Source organism: Arvicola amphibius, chromosome 1, assembly GCF_903992535.2.
Source record: "Arvicola amphibius chromosome 1, mArvAmp1.2, whole genome shotgun sequence".
NCBI classification, from domain to species: Eukaryota; Metazoa; Chordata; class Mammalia; order Rodentia; family Cricetidae; genus Arvicola; species Arvicola amphibius.
Window position 1 is genome coordinate 54,690,352 of NC_052047.1, and position 19,885 is coordinate 54,710,236.

The 19,885-nt window shown below is 36.6% G+C and overlaps 1 protein-coding gene across 12 annotated transcripts in view; it reads left to right on the forward strand.

The window, feature by feature from the left end:
• Positions 1-19,885, forward strand: part of Lcorl (ligand dependent nuclear receptor corepressor like) — a 147,247-nt gene that overhangs the window by 35,491 nt on the left and 91,871 nt on the right. For 11 of the 12 annotated variants that reach the window (XM_038328370.1, XM_038328353.1, XM_038328381.1 and 8 more), the window contains exon 2: positions 14,561-14,626. In XM_038328370.1, coding sequence (XP_038184298.1) covers positions 14,561-14,626 — 66 coding nt within the window. Of the gene's footprint in view, positions 1-14,560; positions 14,627-19,885 lie in introns of those variants that run through there. The other variant, XM_038328336.1, reaches the window with a different exon arrangement.

Sequence of the window (19,885 nt, forward strand, 5' to 3'; positions counted from 1 at the left end):
AAAATTGCAATACCATTTTAAAGCTAGTTATATAATAACAATGGAAATGGCAGAAATAGCACACTACTGAAAATTGGATCAAGGGAAAATCAAGAAGGAAATTTAAAATTTTCTAGAATAAAAATGAAAATATAGCATATCAAAGTCAATGAGACATGATGAAGGTAGTCCTAATAAGAAAGTTTATAGCACTAAAGGCCTACATAAGTAAAGCTGAAAAGGTATCTTATTAATAACTTAATGATGCATCTGAAAAACTTTAGAAAAATAAGAAAAGAAACATCCAAAATGGAAAAAGAAAAAAAAAAAAAGAAATCAAAGTCAGTGCCGAAATTACTGAAATATAAATAGAAAAAATATAATCAATGAAATTGAGTTGATTCTTTGAAAAAATTAACAAGATTGATGAACCTTTTGCTAGATTAGCCTGAAGAAAGAGGATGCAAATTAATAATTTTAGAGATGAAAAAGGAGACATTATTACTGGACCTGAGAATTTAGATAATCATCAGGTTATACTTTAAACGTCTATAATTCACTACACTGGAAAACATAAAAGAAATGGATGAATTTCTAGATATATATGATTTATCAAAGTTAAATCAAGAAGTAACTAATTTAAAAATATACACAAATCTTATGAGACAGACAAAGCAATCAAAAGTTTTCTAACTGGAAAAAGCCCAGGGCCACATTGACTAAGCAGAGATTTATACCAGACCTTCAGAGTAACACCAATACTTCTCAAATTTCAGCTTCTCTGTAAAATAGAAACTGAAGAAACATTTCTATATTCTTTTACAGAGCCAAAAAAATTAACCCTGATAGCAACAAAAATGTGGTCATTAAATATGTCTGATGAACATAAATGCAAAATTTTCCAGTAATTATTACAAACTGACTTAGTTAGGTTTTCTATTGCTGTGAAGAGACACCATGACCACCACAACTCTTATCAAGGAAGACATTTAATTGGGGCCGACTTACAGTTTCAGAGGTTAAGTCCATTATCGTGGTGGGACATGGTGATGTGCAGGCAGACATGGTTCTAGAAAAGGAGTTGAGAGTTCCACATATTGATTTGTAGGCAGCAGAAGGAGACTGTGTGGCACAACAAGCACAGCTTGAGTGTATGAGACTTCAAAATCCGCCCCCACAATGACACACTTCTCCCAAAACACACCCTATGGGCCAAGCATTCAAACACATGAGTCTTTTGGAACCATTACTATTTGTACCACCACACAGATCAAATTTAAGTACACATAAAAATTTATCCACTGTGACCAAGTTGGCTTCATCCCAGAGGTATAGTGATGATTCAACATATATGAAACTATGAACATAATCCATTGCCTAAGTAGAATGACAGAAACCATATGATCATCTAATAAAATTTAGAAAAGACCTTTGGCAAAATCTAGCATCCCTTAATGATTAAAGTCACAGAAGCACAGGGAGACTAAGGATATTAGGACATACTTTGACATAATAAAGACAAGTATACATGGCCACAGTCAATATCACTCTAAAAACAGAGAAATTCAAAACATTTCTACTAAACATCAGGAACAAGACAAGAATGTTCAAGCTATTCCGGTTTATTAGAATGCTTGAAATTTTAACTAGAACAATATGACAAGTGAGAGGGATTAAGGGAATACATACAGAAAAGGAAAATGTCAATATACCTTTATTTGCAAATGATATGAATTATACATAAAAGATCCTAAAGTCTCCACCAGGAAACATTCACAGCTGATAGATACACTCAACAAAGTAGTAGAAGAATACTAAATCAATCCACAAAATCATTTTTTACACAAGCAACATTTGAGAACAGAGTAAACAGTTCCATTCACAGTAACCTCAAAAAGTGATTACAATCAATCTAACGAAGACTTGTATAATAAAAACTTTAAGACACTGAAGATAGCAGAAAATGGTAAGACCTCTCATGAATTGGTAGGATTAATATTGTGAAAATGGCCATCTTACCAAAAGCATATTCAATGCATTCTCTATCAAAATGCCAACATAGTTCTCAGAAATTGTTTTAAAAAAAGAAATCTTGGGGCTGGAGAGATGGCTCAGTGGTTAAGAGCATTGCCTGCTCTTCCTGAGTTTAATTCCCGACAACCACATGGTGGCTCACAACCATCTGTAATGAGTTCTGGTGCCCTCTTCTGGCCTGCAGACATACACACAGACAGAAAATTGTATGCATAATTAATTAATTAATTAATTAAAAATATAAAAAGAAATCTTAAGCTTCATATGGTAACACAAAGACCAATATGGCTAAAACAATCCCAAGCAACAAAAGAACTGCTCTGGAGCTATCACCATTTCTGCTTTTAATTTATACTGCAGAACTATAAAAAAAGCAGCATGATATTGGCACAAAAACAGACACATTGGTCAATAGAATAAAATTGAACACTCATACATAATCCCCATACCTGCAGACACCTGACCTATCTTTCTTTCTTTCTCTCTCTCTTTCTTTCTTTCTTTCTTTCTTTCTTTCTTTCTTTCTTCTTCTTTTTCTTTTTTTTTCAAAGACAAAAAAGAATACACACTGGAGAAGAGGCAGCATCTTCAACAAAGGGTACTGAGCAGATTGGATAGCTAAATGTAGAAGAATAATACTAAATCCATATTTTTAATTTGCAAAAAACTCAATTTCAGATGTATCACAGACTTCAACATAAGACCTGATGGCCTGAATCTAATAGAGAATATGTTTAAAATTACAAGAACAGGAAAGGACTTAGTGATCCAGGAGCCCAGTAGCACAGGCATCAAACCAATAATTGATAAATTGACATTAAACTAAGAAGCCTCTTCACAGCATAGAACACCATCATGCCAGTGAAGAGGGAGCCTACAGAATGAGAATTTTTTTTCTTTTACTATTTATGTATCTGACATAAGTTTATTATCTAGGGTATACAAAGAAGCATTAAAACAACTAGATATCAAGAAATTAGATGAGCCAAGTTTAGGTGGCACTGAACTAAACTGAGTTCTCAAAACACTAAGAAACACCTTTTAAAATGTTTAAAACTTAAGCCATCAGAGAAACGCAAATTAAAACTATTTTCATCTTACACCAATTATAATGGGTTAAAGAGCTACATGTGAAAACCAAGTTCACAGATACAGAAAATGATTGATGTTCACAAATTTTCTTGTATAAAAGAAAATCATAAAACAAGACAAAGTTAGATTATAACATACAAGTACAAAACATCTGTATGAAGGATGCTTGTGCTTTATAAAAATTGATAATTAAATGAGTATATGAAACTATTTTGAAATTCATAAAAGGCCCAAAGCCAAATTATAAAGTGTCAAAAGGAAAGTCTGAATATAGATATGTGATGTGAAAATGTTCTGCACCTCAGTAATTGGGAATTTTAAATTAAAGTGACAATTTTATAGTTACATGTTTGAAAAATGTTTTATATTGGCCTTTGATCATTTAATGAAAACAGGATGTTAGATTTAAATTGACTTAATTTCATATCCCAGAACCACCCAATTCCACTTATAAATTTCTACCTAGAAGAAAACTCTTACACTTGAACACAGCAAGGTATTTATGAAATAAATGGAAGCTGGTTTAGCCCTCTAGCAAATATGTGACTTCTGCCAATTAAAGAATTTCAAGTCATTGTATTTAGTCTGAATCGTGTATTAGTTTCCTTTTGCTATTGTAACAAAGGTCACAGGTTTGGTGGCTTAACATAGTATATCTTAAATCTTATAAATCTAGTGGTTAGCAATCTGAAATTGGTGTTATTGTGCTGTAGACTATGTTATTTTCTGTATCTCTTTCATTATTTAGAGCTGATCAATAGTCAATGGCTTTAATCTCCTTAACGTGGTAAGGAGCCACCAGTAGTCATTACGTCTCACAATACAATTTCATACTTAAAGGAATAAATAATAGTGCTAAATATTTGCAAAGAGAACTATTAGAAAGCAAATATTTGGAAATAACTGAACAAAATTTGTTTAAATAAAATTACTCAAGTTAACAAATCAGCGAGAATAAACTTTTTTGACAGCTAATAAACTAGAACACAAGCACACAATGCATGCATTTAAAAATACGTTTAATATTTGCTTATTGTGTATTTATGTGTTTGTACATGTGAATGTGCCATAGTGCACACAAATGGAGGACAGAAAACACTGGTGGGATTTAGTTCTTTCCTTCTACCATGTAGGCTCCAGGGATACACAGTATCTCAGGCTTAGCAGTATGGCAAGCTTTTTTGAACTACCAGCCTCCAAATCATGACATGGAGACTTATTATTAGTTATGAATGTCGGTCTTAGTTTAGGCATTTCCCACTAGCTCTTATAACTTATATTAACCTGTTTCTCTTCACCTTTGTTTTACCTTTGGATTTTTATCTTTCATTCTGTATATCCTACTTTCATGCTTCCTCTGTGTATCTCTGGTTGATGGCTTCTGACTGGCTGTCCCAGGGTGTCTCCTTCTCTTTCTCCCTTGTTGTCTTTTGAGCCTAGATTCCTCTTTTCACTTATTCTCACTACTTGCCAGCCCTGCCTATCCTTCTACTGCCTTGCTTCAGCTTTTGTTGGACCAATCAGGTACTATAGGCAAGCAAAGTAAAACAGCAACACATTTTTACATAGTTAAATAAATGCAGCATAAACAAATACAAACATCTCTACATTGTTAAACAAGTATTCTATTCCATAACATAGCAGCAAATGCCTTTGACCTCTGAGCCATCTCACAGATTATGGAGCATTTATTTGCAAAAAAAAATTGTGACATTGGAAAACAAGGCGCAGGGCGTAGTGGGACAGGACATAGAAATTGTCACATAGCTAAGTCATCCAATGTGTAGAAAAGCACCAAGATCAAGTTGGAGAAATGAACAATCTTTTAATCCAGTGATACCAGGACAATTGGGCATCTCCATATTGTTATAGGGAGGTCAGCTAAGGAAGTCAGACCTCTTCTGTCTAGGTTCTTGGTATAACAGTTTAAAAAGTTATAGATGGACAGAAGACTAACAAGCAAAAGCTGTAAGTGGTTGAGGATATAATTGAGAAGACACAAGCATATGTTTATCCCAGGGAACAGTGCAAAAACCTTGCCAGTGGGGACTGTATTGGGATTAATTGAGACATTAATTTTTTATGATCTTACATGTTGATGAGGGGGAAGAGTGTAGTATTATTGCCATTTTTTTATGGTAAGCCATATAACAGACCATAGTCATGCTTCAGGTGCATGGAGATTACTGATTTGCCTCTGGGCTATGTATAGTGGGATCAGTTTTCTGCTACCAGTCAAATACTATCAATGAAATACCTTATACCAGTCATCTGATGGGACTTTAGAGCACTACATATTCCTAGGGGCTTTGCAGTTGGCTGTGATTTTTCAGGGTTCTGAAGAGCATCTGGGAAAGCTAGAGCCCCTTTCTTCCTGGTTGAATGAGAGGGACAAGCAGTTTGTCTCATTGTATGTAACATAAGGAAGAGATAATGAGAGTTGGCCATGGTACCTAAAACCTGACTTTCTGATTAGTAACTCTTTGTCATATGTAGAAGAATAAAATTATATCTACATCTTACCCTATACAAAAATAAACTCAAACTGGAGCAAAGACCTTAAAATAAAAATTATTTATTTGAAACTACTAGAGGCAATCACAAGAAAAATGCTTGAAGCTATAGGGATGGGCAATAGTGTTTTGAATAAGACGCCCATTAGCACAGGAAATAGAATAAGAAATGGGCTCTAGGAGAAAAGGTAACAGTTCCCAAGTGAAGATATAGCCTGATTGAGAGGATAAAATCGTTGGCAATTGTTCTTCTGACAGGAGAGTAATATCACAAACATACAAAGAATACCAAACTTCAACACAACACCCAATGAGCAAACAATTTCAGTCAACAAATGGTATATGAACTAAACAGAAACTTTTTGATAGAAGTAAAAATGGCCATCAAATACATGAAAACATGTTTCAACATCTCTGTCTTTAAGGAAAATGCAAATCAGTACTACATTATATTATCTCTTCCCAGTCAAAGGGCTGTATCAGTAATTTAAAAAAAATTCTTGGTAAATGTACCATGGAAAAGGAAACGTTAATGCACTTTTAGAAGGAATATAAATTGATCTAGATGGCATGGAAAGCAGTATGGAGGTCCCTCAAACAAAGCCTAAAACTAAACCTATCGTGTCCTTTAGCCATACAACTCCTGAAGAAGTCAGTATAAAATGCCTACCCACATACCTGTATTAGGTAACAGAACTTTAAAGAGTGAATCTCTCTCTCTGTGTCTCTCTCTATATGTGTGTGTGTGTGTATGCATGCATGCATGCATATATATGTGTGTATGCAATATGTGTATATGTAGACATGTATAATGTATGTACACACATGCCTTAGGGTTTCTATTGCTGTGAAGAGACAGCATGACCATGGCAACTCTTATAAAGGAAAAGCATTTAATTGCTGTGACTTTTATTTTTAGAGGTTTGGTTCAGTATCATCGTGGTGAGACATGGTGGTGTGCAGGCAGATATGGTAATGGAAGGTTAGCTAAGAGTTCTATATTTTGATCAGGCAACAGAAACTGGTCTAGCACACTGGGTAGTATTTTGAGCAAAAGAGATCTTAAAGCCCACCCCTCCACAGTAACATACTTCCTCTAGCAAGACCACACTTTCTTCAGCAAGGTCACACCCCTAATAGTACCACTCCCTTTGAGGGCCATTTTCTTTCAAACTATCTCAATATATGTAAAGGAGATTTATTAGAATGACTTACAGGCTATATTCCAGCTAACCCAACAATGACTGTCTGTGTACACAAGGTCTGATAATCCAGTAATTTTTCAGTCCACAAAGCTGGATGTCTCAGCTGTTCTTTAGTGTATGCCAGAATCCTGAAGAAGTAGGCTCTAAAGCCAGTGAATGGACTTGCTAGCATGGTGTTGGAGGAAACTGCTCATTCATTTCCCTGCTGCTCAGACCCAAAATAATCACATAGAAGCTATATTATTTACAATTATGTTTGGCCAATAGCTTGAGCATATTGCTAGCTAGCTCTTGTATCTTAAATTAACCCATTTCTATTCATCTGTGTATTGCCACGTGGTTGTGGCCTACTGGTAAGGTTCCATCTGGCATCTGTCTCCTTCAGAGACTCCATAGTTTCTCCCTGACTCCTCTATCTGCTTGGAATTCCCACCTTGCTCTATTCTGCTAAGCCACTGGCCAAAACAGCTTCTTTATTAACCAATGACAATAAAACATATTCACAGCAAACAGAGGAGAATCCCACATCTGCAAGGCAAGAGCAAACAGGCAAAGAGCAGAAGTTTTTTCTTCCATGTCATTGTATAAACTTCTAACTGAGGACATGGACAAGATTAGAGGTATACCTTTCTACCCCAAAGGTCTAAATTAAAGGTGTATCTTCCCACCTCTAAGATTCTGAGTAAAAATAGATTCCACTTCAAGTTAAGCAAAACTCCCTCAAAGATGTGCCACTCCAGTTTTAGATTTTAGTTAATTTCAGATGTAATCAAGTTGACAGCCAAGAATAACCATCACAATACTCATTTGTTTATTGGAGCACAATTTATAAGAGCCAGGATGTGAAATAGTTTAGGAGCCCATCAATGGACAAAAGAGATAGTGTGAATACACATATATACTCCTACATACATACAGTAGATATTACATACATACAGTAGATTACTATTATATTGTAATATAATGTAACTTATTGTATATATTATATTATATATCATTATAAATATATATTATTCAGCCATAAAGAAGACTTGAGTTATGTCTATAGGAAAATAGATGGAACTGTGATATTAAGCTAAATAAGCTAGACTGTCTTAGTCACTGTTCAATTACTGTAAAGAAACACCATGACCAAGACAATTCTTTTTTTTTTTTTTTTTTTTTTTTTTGGTTTTTTTGAGACAGGGTTTCCCTGTAGTTTCTAGAGCCTGTCCTGGAACTAGCTCTTGTAGACTAGGCTGGCCTCGAACTCAGAGATCCGCCTTCCTCTGCCTCCCGAGTGCTGGGATTAAAGGTGTGCGCCACCACCGCCCAGCGACAATTCTTATAAAGAGAAAAGAGAGTTTAATTGGGGCTTACAGTTTGAGAGGGTTAGCCCATTGTTATGGCATGGTGCGTGGTGGCACACAAGTAGACATGGTGTTAGAGAAGTTCTATATCATGATCCGTCAGGCAGTAGGAAGGAAAAGAGAAACACTGACCTGGCATGTGCTTTTGAAACCTCATAGCCCACCCCAGTGACACACTTCCTCCAACAAGGCCACACTACCTAGTCCTTCTTTCAGTTTCCACTTCCTGGTTACTAAGTATTCAGATATTTGAGCCTCAGGGGGCCATAATTATTCAAACTACCACATTTCACTCCCTGCTCCCCCCATAGGCTTCTAGCCATATCGCAATGCAAAAATAAATTTAGTCCAACTTCAAAAATCCCCATAGCCTTTTAGTTTCAATGCTGTTTAAAAGTCCAAATTCTATTCTGAGACTCCAGGCTATCTCTTAACTATAACTCTGTAAAACCAAAATAAAAAAGCAGATTACATACTTCCAACATTCAGTGGCACATACTATATATATATATATATATATATGTGTGTGTATATATATATATATATATATATATACACACATATATATATACATACATACACTTTCCGAAAGGGAAGAAAGGGAGCGTAATGAAGATATGCTGACCCAAAACAAGACCAAAAACCAGCCAGGCAAACTCCAATTTCTGTGTCTCCATGTCTGATGTCAGTTATTGCTTAAAATCTCCAACTCCTTTCAACCTTGTTGACTGCAACATACTTCTTTCTTTTGGGCTGCTTCCACACCCTGTTAGCAACTGTTATTGACAGGTATCCCACAACTTTGGCATTCCTGTTCAAAAGTATGTAAAAATGGAGGAAATAGTTAGAACTTGAGATAAAGAATAAAAGTAGATTAGATCCTGGGTTTAAACTTGGAACATTGGTAATTTAAATATAATAGCTAAACTCAGAAAACATGGTACAGCTTGAAATATAGTTGTAAAAAGATAACTGAAATGGGACAGGTATGGAAGAAGTAATAAAATGTATTAAAACCTTGTAGTATTAATTACTATAAATTATGTTCTGATGCCCAAACTGCCAGAACAAAAATGAGATTTCTATTTTCCAGAACTATATATTATTTATAATGTTATATACTATGACAAACCCTTGAAACTATAACACAGTTTTTCAGTTGTCAAAGAAAACAGAAACCCAGAATCTAAAAGAAGATTTTATATACTTTCCTCACAATTGATAACAACAAGCCGACATTAAAAAAAAAAAAAAAAAAAAACAGAATGTCTAATAGTTAAAAGTACAGTGTTAATGCTGTGGACAAATTTAGAACCCTGCACTTAATGCTTTGTGATACATATTCCTTTCAATTATTTTGAAAATATTTGCATAAAAACAAGTGCCAGCAAAAATTCAGAGATTGGAATCAGATTGAACATTTCCTTTTCCTAAAACGCAGTGAAGTTATTAGCTAGTTTTAAAGAGAGAGAGAACTCGTCTCATGTGGTTGGAATTTGATAGATTTATTATTGCCCCATAGATCAAAACAGTTATCATTCCAAAGTTAGTAAATATTTTAACTAATACAATTTATACATATATAGTTGTAGGATACAACTCCAAAGTAGTACTTAGAAATTTATAGCTTCAAGTGCCTGTGTGCAAATGAAGAAATGCTGAATATTAGTGTGCTAATCAACAACCTCAAAATAGAGGACAGAAAGAAATCAAAGCAGAGCAGAAATTAATGAATAATAAAGTGAACATAATAAAGTCTAGAGAGGTGGCTCTGCAGTTAAGAGCATTGACTGTTGTTGTAGAGGACTTGTTCCATTTCCAGCATCCTCATGCTAGCTCATATCTGTCTGTAACTCCAGTTTCAGGCCTCCACATGCACCAGGTACTCATGTAGTTTAGAGACATTCATTCATTTACGCCCCAGCAATAGTTAAGCATACGTGGGCTGCCTGTTTATGGCAGTTCTCCAGTTCCTATTCTGGGCAATCCTAGATGCTTATGTTATTGTCATATCTAAGGTTCCAGTCTGTCTTTATGCTGTGTTTTTTGTGCCTTCCCTTTCACCTTATCCCATGTATGTTGTATTGAGGAGTGGCGGGCCGTTTTTTGTCCTGCCCGGCTCCCAGCCACCCGACTACCTTATCTCCCAAAATAACACACAAATTGTATTCATTTAAACACTGTCTGGCCCATTAATTCTAGCCTCTTATTGGCTAATTCTCACATCGTGGTTAACCCATTTCTAATAATCTGTGTAGCACCACGAGGTGGTGGCTTGCTGGGAAAGATCCTAACCTACGTCCGTCCGTCTCAGGTCAGAGAATCATGGCGTCTGCCTGACTCTGCTTCTTTCTTTCAGCATTCTGTTCTGTCTACTCTGCCTATCTAAGCTGCTATCCTATCAAAAAGCCAAGGCAGTTTCTTCATTTGACCAATGAAAGCAACACATAGAAAGAAGACTCTCCTACATCACATGTACTCCTCCAAGCAGTGCTTTCTTCGGGTATCTGCCATCATTCATTCTCATAACATGGCCAAAGTATCTTAAGCGCTGTTGCCATATCCCATAGACAATCTGTAGACAGAGATTTTGTAAATATCATTGTTGTACAGTGTATCTCTTCGTGTGACACCAAGAATCCTCCTGAGACATGGCCATCTCAAACACATTCAGCTGCTGTTCCAAGGATTGTTTCATTGTCCAGGTTTCGGAGTTGTAAAGAAGGCAGCTCAAGACAAGTGTCTCATATACTTGTAATTTTGTTATCGTTGTGTCTCTTGCTGACCAAACCTTTCCTAGTGCCTGGAATGCAGCCCTCACTATCCCTATCTGCATCTTGATGTCTGAAATAATTCCCTCCTTTGAACTGAGGTTTCCTCCCAGATGAACAAAGTTGACTGCATGAGGTTCCGATTCTTTATTACAATGTTAAAAGTTGACTGTTTGTAGCCAGGCGGTGGTGGTGCACACCTTTAATCCCAGCTCTTGGGAGGCAGAGGCAGGTGGATCTCCGTGAGTTCGGGCCAGCCTGGTCTACAAGAACTAGTTCCAGGACAGACACCAAAGCTACAGAGAAACCCTGTCTCGAAAAACTCAAACAAACAAACAAAATAATTGACTGCTTGAGTTTCTGATTCTTTATTACAATACTAAAATTTTTGTAAGTATGTAGACATATGTGCAGGCAAAGCATAAAACAAAATAAGCATAATAATATAAATAAATTTAAAAATTGAGAAGCATCTACTAAACTTTATTGAAAACGTAAAGAATAAAAAGCAGCAGTATTGATTTTGTGACAGGAAGTAAAGACATAGTGAAAACTATGCAAATATCTGTTGTTTGATACTAGAGAAGGGAGGAATATCCCTGTACTCAGAGCAGTATCAAAACATGTACAAAGGAAATTTTGTTTTAATCTTTTAAATTTAAATGTTTTCACATTGTTTTCCCCTTCTCTTTCTTCACTCCTCTCATGTCCCCCCTTGCTCCCTCTCAATTTTATAGCTTCTTCTTAAATTGTTAGTTGCATGTGTGTGTGTGTGTGTATAAAAATAATCTGTTCAGCCAGGCGGTGGTGGCGCACGCCTTTAATCCCAGCACTTGGGAGGCAGAGGCAGGCGGATCTCTGTGAGTTCGAGGCCAGCCTGGTCTATAAGAGCTAGTTCCAGGACAGGCTCTAAAAAAGCTGCAGAGAAACCCTGTCTCGAAAAAACCAAAAGAAAAAAAGAAAAAAAAATAATCTGTTCAACAGTCTATTTAGTGTTATACTCATCTATTTTTAGAGCTGATCATTGGTATTGGATAACCAGTTAGGGGATCATGCCTGGAAAAGACTATTTTCCTGCTCTCAGAATTCCTTAGTTGCTTGTTTTGAGGTATGGTTCCATGAGATTTCTCCCTTCCATATTGTTCTTGTTCAAGTCATGTCTAAGGCAGCCGTTTTAGTGAGAGATTGTGCTTGAAATTTCCCAGTCTTTTCTCTGAGATTTTACAGAAGGCATCCTGGTCCTCTGGCTCTAACAATCTTTCCTCCCATCTTGCTTAATGTTAAAGGGAAAACAGTTATAAGCCAATTTCATTGGTGAAATTTCAAAGGAGATACCAGAGTCAGAAACCTGACCAGCATGTAAAAAATGTCATCTGATACTCAATATCCCTAGGAATGATACTCAGTATCCCTAGGATTTGACATTCAGAATCAGTCAGGGATGTTTACTGTAGTTAGAGGTTTTTAAAAATCATTAGTTCAGTAACCAAAATAAACCTGATAAAATTAAGTAACATTCACGATAGGAAATCAATGCTTGCCAAGCTAGAAATACAAAGAAATTTCTTTGAGCCAGTTCATCTTTGTTTTTACATACATACATTTATCCAGGGATGACCAATAGGGATTGGATAGTCTATGTGGGAGGGCCTGTCCCTGGGGGCATTAGATTCTCATCCCTCAGCAAGCACTGACCATCTGTAGTTCTTCTTGTCACCTGGTTTTGTCATTATGCTGAGTTTGTTCATGTAACCGTATATTAAGAGCTTATGGGTACAGCTTCCTTATCATATATAGAAGAGACTATCTAACATTAGTGGTCTTGGTCTTCTTGATCTTAAAATCTTTCTGCCTCCCCTTCCACAGTTTTTCCTGAGTCATAGATATTGGTGTTGCACTGAAGATATATCAATTGGATTTGGGCACCCTATAATCAGTTATTATCTTTATTTTGACCAATTGTGGATCTCTGTAATAGTCTCCTTCTCTTGCAAAAAGAGACTTCTTTGGTGAAGGGTAAAAGATGCCATGGTCATTTGTGGGTATAAAGACAAGTGTTTAGAATAATACAGTTAGAAATTATATTGGCTTAGGAAACTATCAGTAGAGAGTTCTACCCCATCTGTGACCCCTTCATCAATTGGAAGTTGGCAAGAGTTACAGTACGAGGCATGAATCACTTCCTGTTAAGTTGGCTTAAGTCCAATTAGATAACTGTTGTCCCAGGATGTAAGTGCCACTATTGCATCACTGGATAGCTTGCCGATCCAGTCAGTGTTGAGATTTATGGGCCTTAGATCTGGGTGGAAGTACCAACTGTTCTCTCCCTTGGCAGTTTGTGTACCACCTTCTGATATTCAAGAGTTTATTACTAGGGAGAATGTATTCAGAAAATTTCTAGAAAATTCTGTGTCTGAAGTATGTGGTGTCTTCAGCTGTAGTGCTTCAAGTTCTGGGAGGCACTAAAAGCCTTGGAAGTCTGTTGGACTCCCCCGATCAATAAGTCAAAAAGGAGATGCCCCTGCCTGGAACCAAGGTTTTTGTTAGTCTATGGCTCTTGTGGGAGCAATATCACCCTGAGTGGCATAACTTTATGTAAATTATTCCCATATTTATACACATGCATGCATATTATTTGTAAGTAAGCGTAAAATCATGTTTTCTTGTGTCTTTTTCAGTCATCTTTGATGTTCTTTATCCCTCCTTCTCTGTCCAGTGTTTCCCTCTCCACCTCCCTTTCACACATAAAGTCGCCCCTCCCTATTTTTCCTATTGCCCTTTTTATAGCACCTCTTTTCTACTATGGCCTTTTTGTAACTCTCCCCACCTCCAGCCCCTTTTACCTGGTCCCATTTTTACTTCACTAGTTTCAGCAGTATGGTTTCTCCAGACTATATATTCACATCTCAATATTTAAGCTAGGATTCAAAATAAGAGAGAATATACATTTGTCTTTCTGGGTCTGAGTCACCTCGTTTAGTATAATGTGTTCTAGCTTCATTATCAAGTTGCCTGCAAAATTCATGACTGAACTTTTTTTTTACAGTTGCCTAGTGTTCTATAGTATATCCATACCACATTTCCATTATCCATTTGTCAGCATAGAACATGTAGGCTGTTGCCATTTCTTTGCTGTTGTGAGTGGAGCAGCAATGAACATGGCTAAGTTAGTATCTGTGGAGTATGATGTGAAGTCCTTTAGGCATATGCCGCATAGTGTTTTAGGTGTATCATATGGTAGATCTGCTTTTCCTGCTTTGAAATTTTTCCACGCTATTTTCCATAGTGGTTACATAGTTTTGTTATCCAACCAACAGTGAATGACTGTTACCCTTTCCCCGTATTCTCATCAGCATTCTTGTCTAAAATATTAAATTATGCTTGACAGTACTTTAGCTTGGGTTAATATATACATTTGGAAATTCTAATTACTTTACAATCTTAATTTGACAGTCACTATATAGTTAGTATACTGTCTAGTAATTTTTTAAACTGGGTGAAAATAACATTATACTATGGTAAATTATTTGCTGATTGACATAGGATTAAAGTTTTTGATCATTAAAAAGTAAAGATTTTCCAAGAGCTAATAAACTTTTCTCTCTTTGAAAACACAGGTTTTGAGAGTATTTTAGAAGGGCTTTATGGACCACGGCTACGAAGAGACCTCAGTTTATTTGAAGGTAATTCATATTTTAAAAAAAATTAAAGTTACAACCTCCTACCCTATTTAACAAAGTTGTTCTATCAAAACTATATATTAAACATAATTTTATGATCACTTTTAATTTGACAATTTTTAAAATAAAGTAATACAAATACTCATATATTTTATTACATATATGTGTTATAATTTTTTGAAAGGCACAGTGGCTTCAAATAGAAAATTAAATTTGTCTTCATCTTAGTAATATTTATTTTTATGTGTCAGTTCTTTTATAAATTGCATATCCTGACCTATTCTTAAATTGGATTTAAATTAAAAATTACACAAATGTCAAATCGGATTAATCAAATTAAGATACTTAAATTGAATTAAATAAACGTTCTGTGAAACAAATGTCTGCTAAAAAGCTGTTACTCCAGTTTTTATTTTAGCTTTTTAAGTTTCACACAAATTTGTATTTTATGTTCAGCACACTCCCTACCCCCATGCCACCTACCCTCCATCTTCATTCCCCTCTTATTCCTGTTAGTCTTTTGTTCCCTAGACAGTATTTTTTATTAATTTTGTTGAGCTCTACATTTTCCTCTGCTCCCCTCCCACCCTCTCCTCTCCCTTCTACCCTCCCGTGGTCCCCATGATCCCAATTTACTGAGATTTTGTCTTTTTCTACTTCCCATGTACATTAGATCCATGTATGCCTCTCTTAGAATCTTCATTGTTGTGTAGGTTCTCTGGGATTGTGAATTGTAGGCTAGTTTTTATTTTTTATTTTGACTTATGTCTAAAAGCCACTTATGAGTGAGTATATATGATATTTATCTTTCTGGGTCTGGGTTAACTCACTCAATGTGATGTTTTCTAGATCCATCCATTTGCTTGCAGATTTCAAGATGTCATTATTTTTTCTGCTTTGTAGTACTCGATTGTGTAAATGTACCACTGTTGACAGAGGTTTCTGTCCCACCCAGTGCCGCAGTCATTCAGTCTCAAAGAAACACACAGAGATCTACATTAATTATAAACTGGTTGGCCTATTAGCTCAGGCTTCTTATTAACTCTTATAACTTACATTAACCCATAATTTTGGTCTGTGTTAGCCATGTGGCTTGGTACCTTTTGTCAGTGAGGCATTCTCATCTTGTTTCCTCTGTGTTTGGGTGACGACTGCAGACTGCCTTTCCTCCTCCCAGAAATCTCTTGTTCGGGTAGCCCTACCTATACTTCCTGCCTGGCTACTGGCCAATCAGCATTTTGTTAAAATACAAGCACAAATCTTTACAGGGTACAAGACTGTTGTACCATTGTCCCACAGCATACTACATTTTCCTTATCCAGTTTTTGGTCAAGTGGCATTTAGGTTGTGTCCAGGTTCTGTAGACAGACAGTTTTACTTAATACATTATTTTATCTATAAATTCTAGGAACCACAGGTGAGAGAAAACGTGCAATTTTGTCCTTTGGAGACAGGCTAAATTTACTCAAGATGATTAACTCATCTGTTTTTTTTCCTCTGCAAATGACCTAATTTTGTTCTTTATGGCAGAAAAGAATCCTGATGTGCATACATACCACATTTTATTCTTCCTCTGTTATTGAACACGTAGGTTGGTTCTATGACTCAAGCTATTGTGCATAGTGCTACAGTAACTATTGATCTACAAGTAAATATATGATGTGTTGATGGTTTTTGTTCTTGGTAAAAAAATTTTTCTGCTAAATATCTGAGAATGATTCTAACTAAGTCATAAGGTAGAGTGAATTTTATTTTGAGAAACAGCCATATTGACTTTCATGATGTTTGGATTAGTTTGCATCCACTAGCAGTGTCTAAGTATTGATTTTTTACTTGTTTGTGTCTTAGTTATGGTTTCTATTGCTGTAATGAAACATCATAACCAAAAAGCAAGTTGGGGAGAAAGGGTTTTTTAGCTTATGCTTCAGCATTGTTGTTCATTAATGAAGGAAGCCAGGACAGGAACTAAAACAGGGCAGGATCCCAGAAGCAGGAGATAATACAGAGGCCATTGGAGGGGTGCTGCTTACTGGCTTGCTCCTCGTGTTCAGCCTGCTTTCTTAAGAGAACTCAGGACCAGCAGTCCAGGGGCTGGCACCACACTTTCATGGTCTGGGCCCTCCCCCATTGATCACTAATTGAGAAAATGTCTTACAGCTGGATCTCATCAACTGAGACTTCTTCCTCACTTGACTCTAGATGACTCTAGCTTGTGTCAAGTTAACACAGATCAAGCCAGTACAGTTTGTTTGTTGTTGTTTGAAATTTATATTATTTTTAGTTAGGTATAGGTGTATGTGTCTATATGTGAGTATGTCCATGTGAGTGCAAATGTCCTCAAAGGCTAGAGGCATTGGAGAGCTGGAGTTACAGGTGGTTGTGAGCCTCCTGACATGCATGATAGGAGCCAAACTCAGGTCCTCTTGAAGAGCAGCGAGTGTTCTTAACTGGAGACATCTTTTCAGCCTGTTACTTGCTAATGAATGCCATTTTGACGAGTATAAGATGGAATCTCACTGTAGTTTTGACTTATTTCTCTGATAGATAGTGAGGTTGAGCATTTTAACTTTTTGTTAGCTATTTGTATTTTATCTTTTGAGATCTGTCTATTTAATTAGCCTTTGTATTAATTAGGTAGTTTGACTTATTGTTGGTTAGTTTTTTTGAGTTATTTGTTCTAACATTAATCCTCTGTTAGATGGGTGACCTGCAAAGTCCTCCTCCTGTTCTGCGGGCTCTCTTTTTACACAGTTGTTTCTTTTAATTTGATGATGTCCCGTTAATTATTGTTGAGTAACTGAATGATGTCCCATTTATCATTCCTGAGAGACTAAAGTCCTGTTTCCTACTTTAGTCAGGTTTATTCCAAGATTGTAAATGAACTGTTTAGGTCTATCTATCCACCCTGTTTATGAAATCCTGAAGCAACAACAGGAAGTGACTCTGGACACAGCCATTCAACCATAGACATTTTCTGAACAATTCAGGCTGACTAGAGTGCTTCCTGGCCAGACAGGACTTTGATAGCAGTGTGTTCTTCAACCAATCAGGGTATTTCTTGGCTAATCAGGGATTTGGGATTATTTTTAGCTAAATGGGTATCAGAAGGTCTCCTTGTCTAGTCAGAATCTAAGCATAGTTAATCTAGGAACGGGGATCTTTCTGGGTAAATTTGAGGCTAAGAATATGTCATTTCTGAAAACATATTGGTTTAGTATCTAAGGAATGCACCCTAAATTACTACCACCTTAGTTGGGACAATGGAGTCCTGTCTCAGGATGCTGGAGAATTGATGTTGTCCAGTGTCAGAAAGGTTGTATAGAATAGGTGCTATCAGAAGGACAGGTCAAGAATTTGTGAGGTTACAGAAGCAGTGAAGGGGTGCAGGAGGCGAAAGACAGGTGTCAAGCCTTGTCTAGGGAGGAGGTGATGTCATCAAGGTGGACTTAGGACAAGAAGACTCCTCTCAGTGATAAGTGAAGCTAGTTGCCCTTGCAGCTATGCTAGATATAGTCGAGGCTCTCATCCTGTCCCTTATGCTCACAATAGTAGTGCAATATGTGCTGCAGAGGGGATTGCGAACTTCAGTGGTCAAGAGGGACCGTGCCATAGTCACATAGTTCTGCTGCAGTTAAAATGGTAAGTGAGCCTATGCTCAACCATGAATGGGACATTTTCCTGTCCTTGTCCATTTCACTCTAGAAGAGGTCTCTAAATGTTGCATGCAGTCAGCAGCAATAGCATAGGCCTCTCTCATTTTGGAGAACACAAGGCCTGCCCACTGGACGAAGTTTGTACAAGGCTTCCCTGGAGCTTCTACATCTTGTTAAGGATGGGGAAACAAAAGCTGAACCTAGTTTCAGGGTTCTTACTGACAAATTCCTGGGACCTCCTCAGCCTATTGCATTGGAATGGGTTACTTCCTGTTGACTACCTTGACTAAATGGCCAGTGATAAGTGCATCAGTCATGGGGATGGTACATTCAGCCTATTCAGACCAGGATATAGTTTAATGCCCAACAGGTGGCTGAAACTTGTAATGCTAGTATGATGTAACTATACACTGCACCAAAAGGATGGCATCATCCTGTTGAGTGTGTTAGAGCTCTAACCATTGAGGTGTTCTACTTCTTGAGGTTGATGGGCTAATGCATGTAGACTAGCAAGGAGTTGTAATGGCAGATTCCATTGACAATATTGGAGCTATACAGATGGGGAAAGAGGATTAAAACACTGCTAATTGCTGCTTTTTGTTGCTACTCATCTTTCTCTGGTGTCTGCTAGCATGTAAGGGCCAGAATCCTGCAGGTTTCACAGAAGTCACACTTTCTAGCAGCTGCAAGACACACAGTGGCCAAAGCTGTAGGGTTTCAGTCTCATCAAGAGAGAGTCTTCAGCTGACCCCACACCATCCATTAGACCTGTCAGGGTCCATCATCATGTACTTGGGGAAAGTCATACTGCATTTATAGATAAATATGCATTTCTTGGATGAAGTCAGCTTGATCATGGTTACTGATTTTGTGTTCTGGATTTGATTTTATAAATACTATATCAAGTAATTTTGTATCAGTTCATCAGCAAGATTTTTTTGTCTGTAATTTTCTTTTTTATCTGGTTTTGAAATTGGTATTACTGACTTCATAAAAAGAGCTTGATAGTATTCTTTCCTTTTCTATCATGTGGAGTAGTCTGTAAACCATTTGGTGGTTGCTCTTTAAAGTTACTGTAGAATTTTGCAATCTGTGGATCTAGACTTTTTAGAAGGGAATTTGTTTTTAATTGTTATTACTGCTTCAATACCTTTGTTTACTATAGGTCTGTTTAAATTATTTATCTTGATTTAATTTTGATAGGTTATATGTATCTAGAAATGTATTTGTTTCTTTTATATTTTCCAGTTTAGCAAAATATATTTTAAGGTATTCCCTAGTTATTTTATCAGTTTATTGATACTAGTTCAGATTATTTTCCTTTTATCTCAAATTTTATTTGTCTTTCTCTTTCAAATTGTTTACCCTAAGTGTCTTATGATTTCTATTGCTGTGAAGTTTTATTGCTATGACCACAGCAACTCTTATAAAGAAAAACTCTTATAAAGAAAAGCATTTAACTGGAGCTAGCTTACAGTTTCAAAGGTTTAGTCCAATGTCATCATGGCAGAACATGGCAGTACACAGGCAGACATGATGCTGGAAAAGGAGCTGTGAGTTCTACATCTGGATCAGCAAGCAGCAGTCAAAGTGACACTAGGCCTTGCTT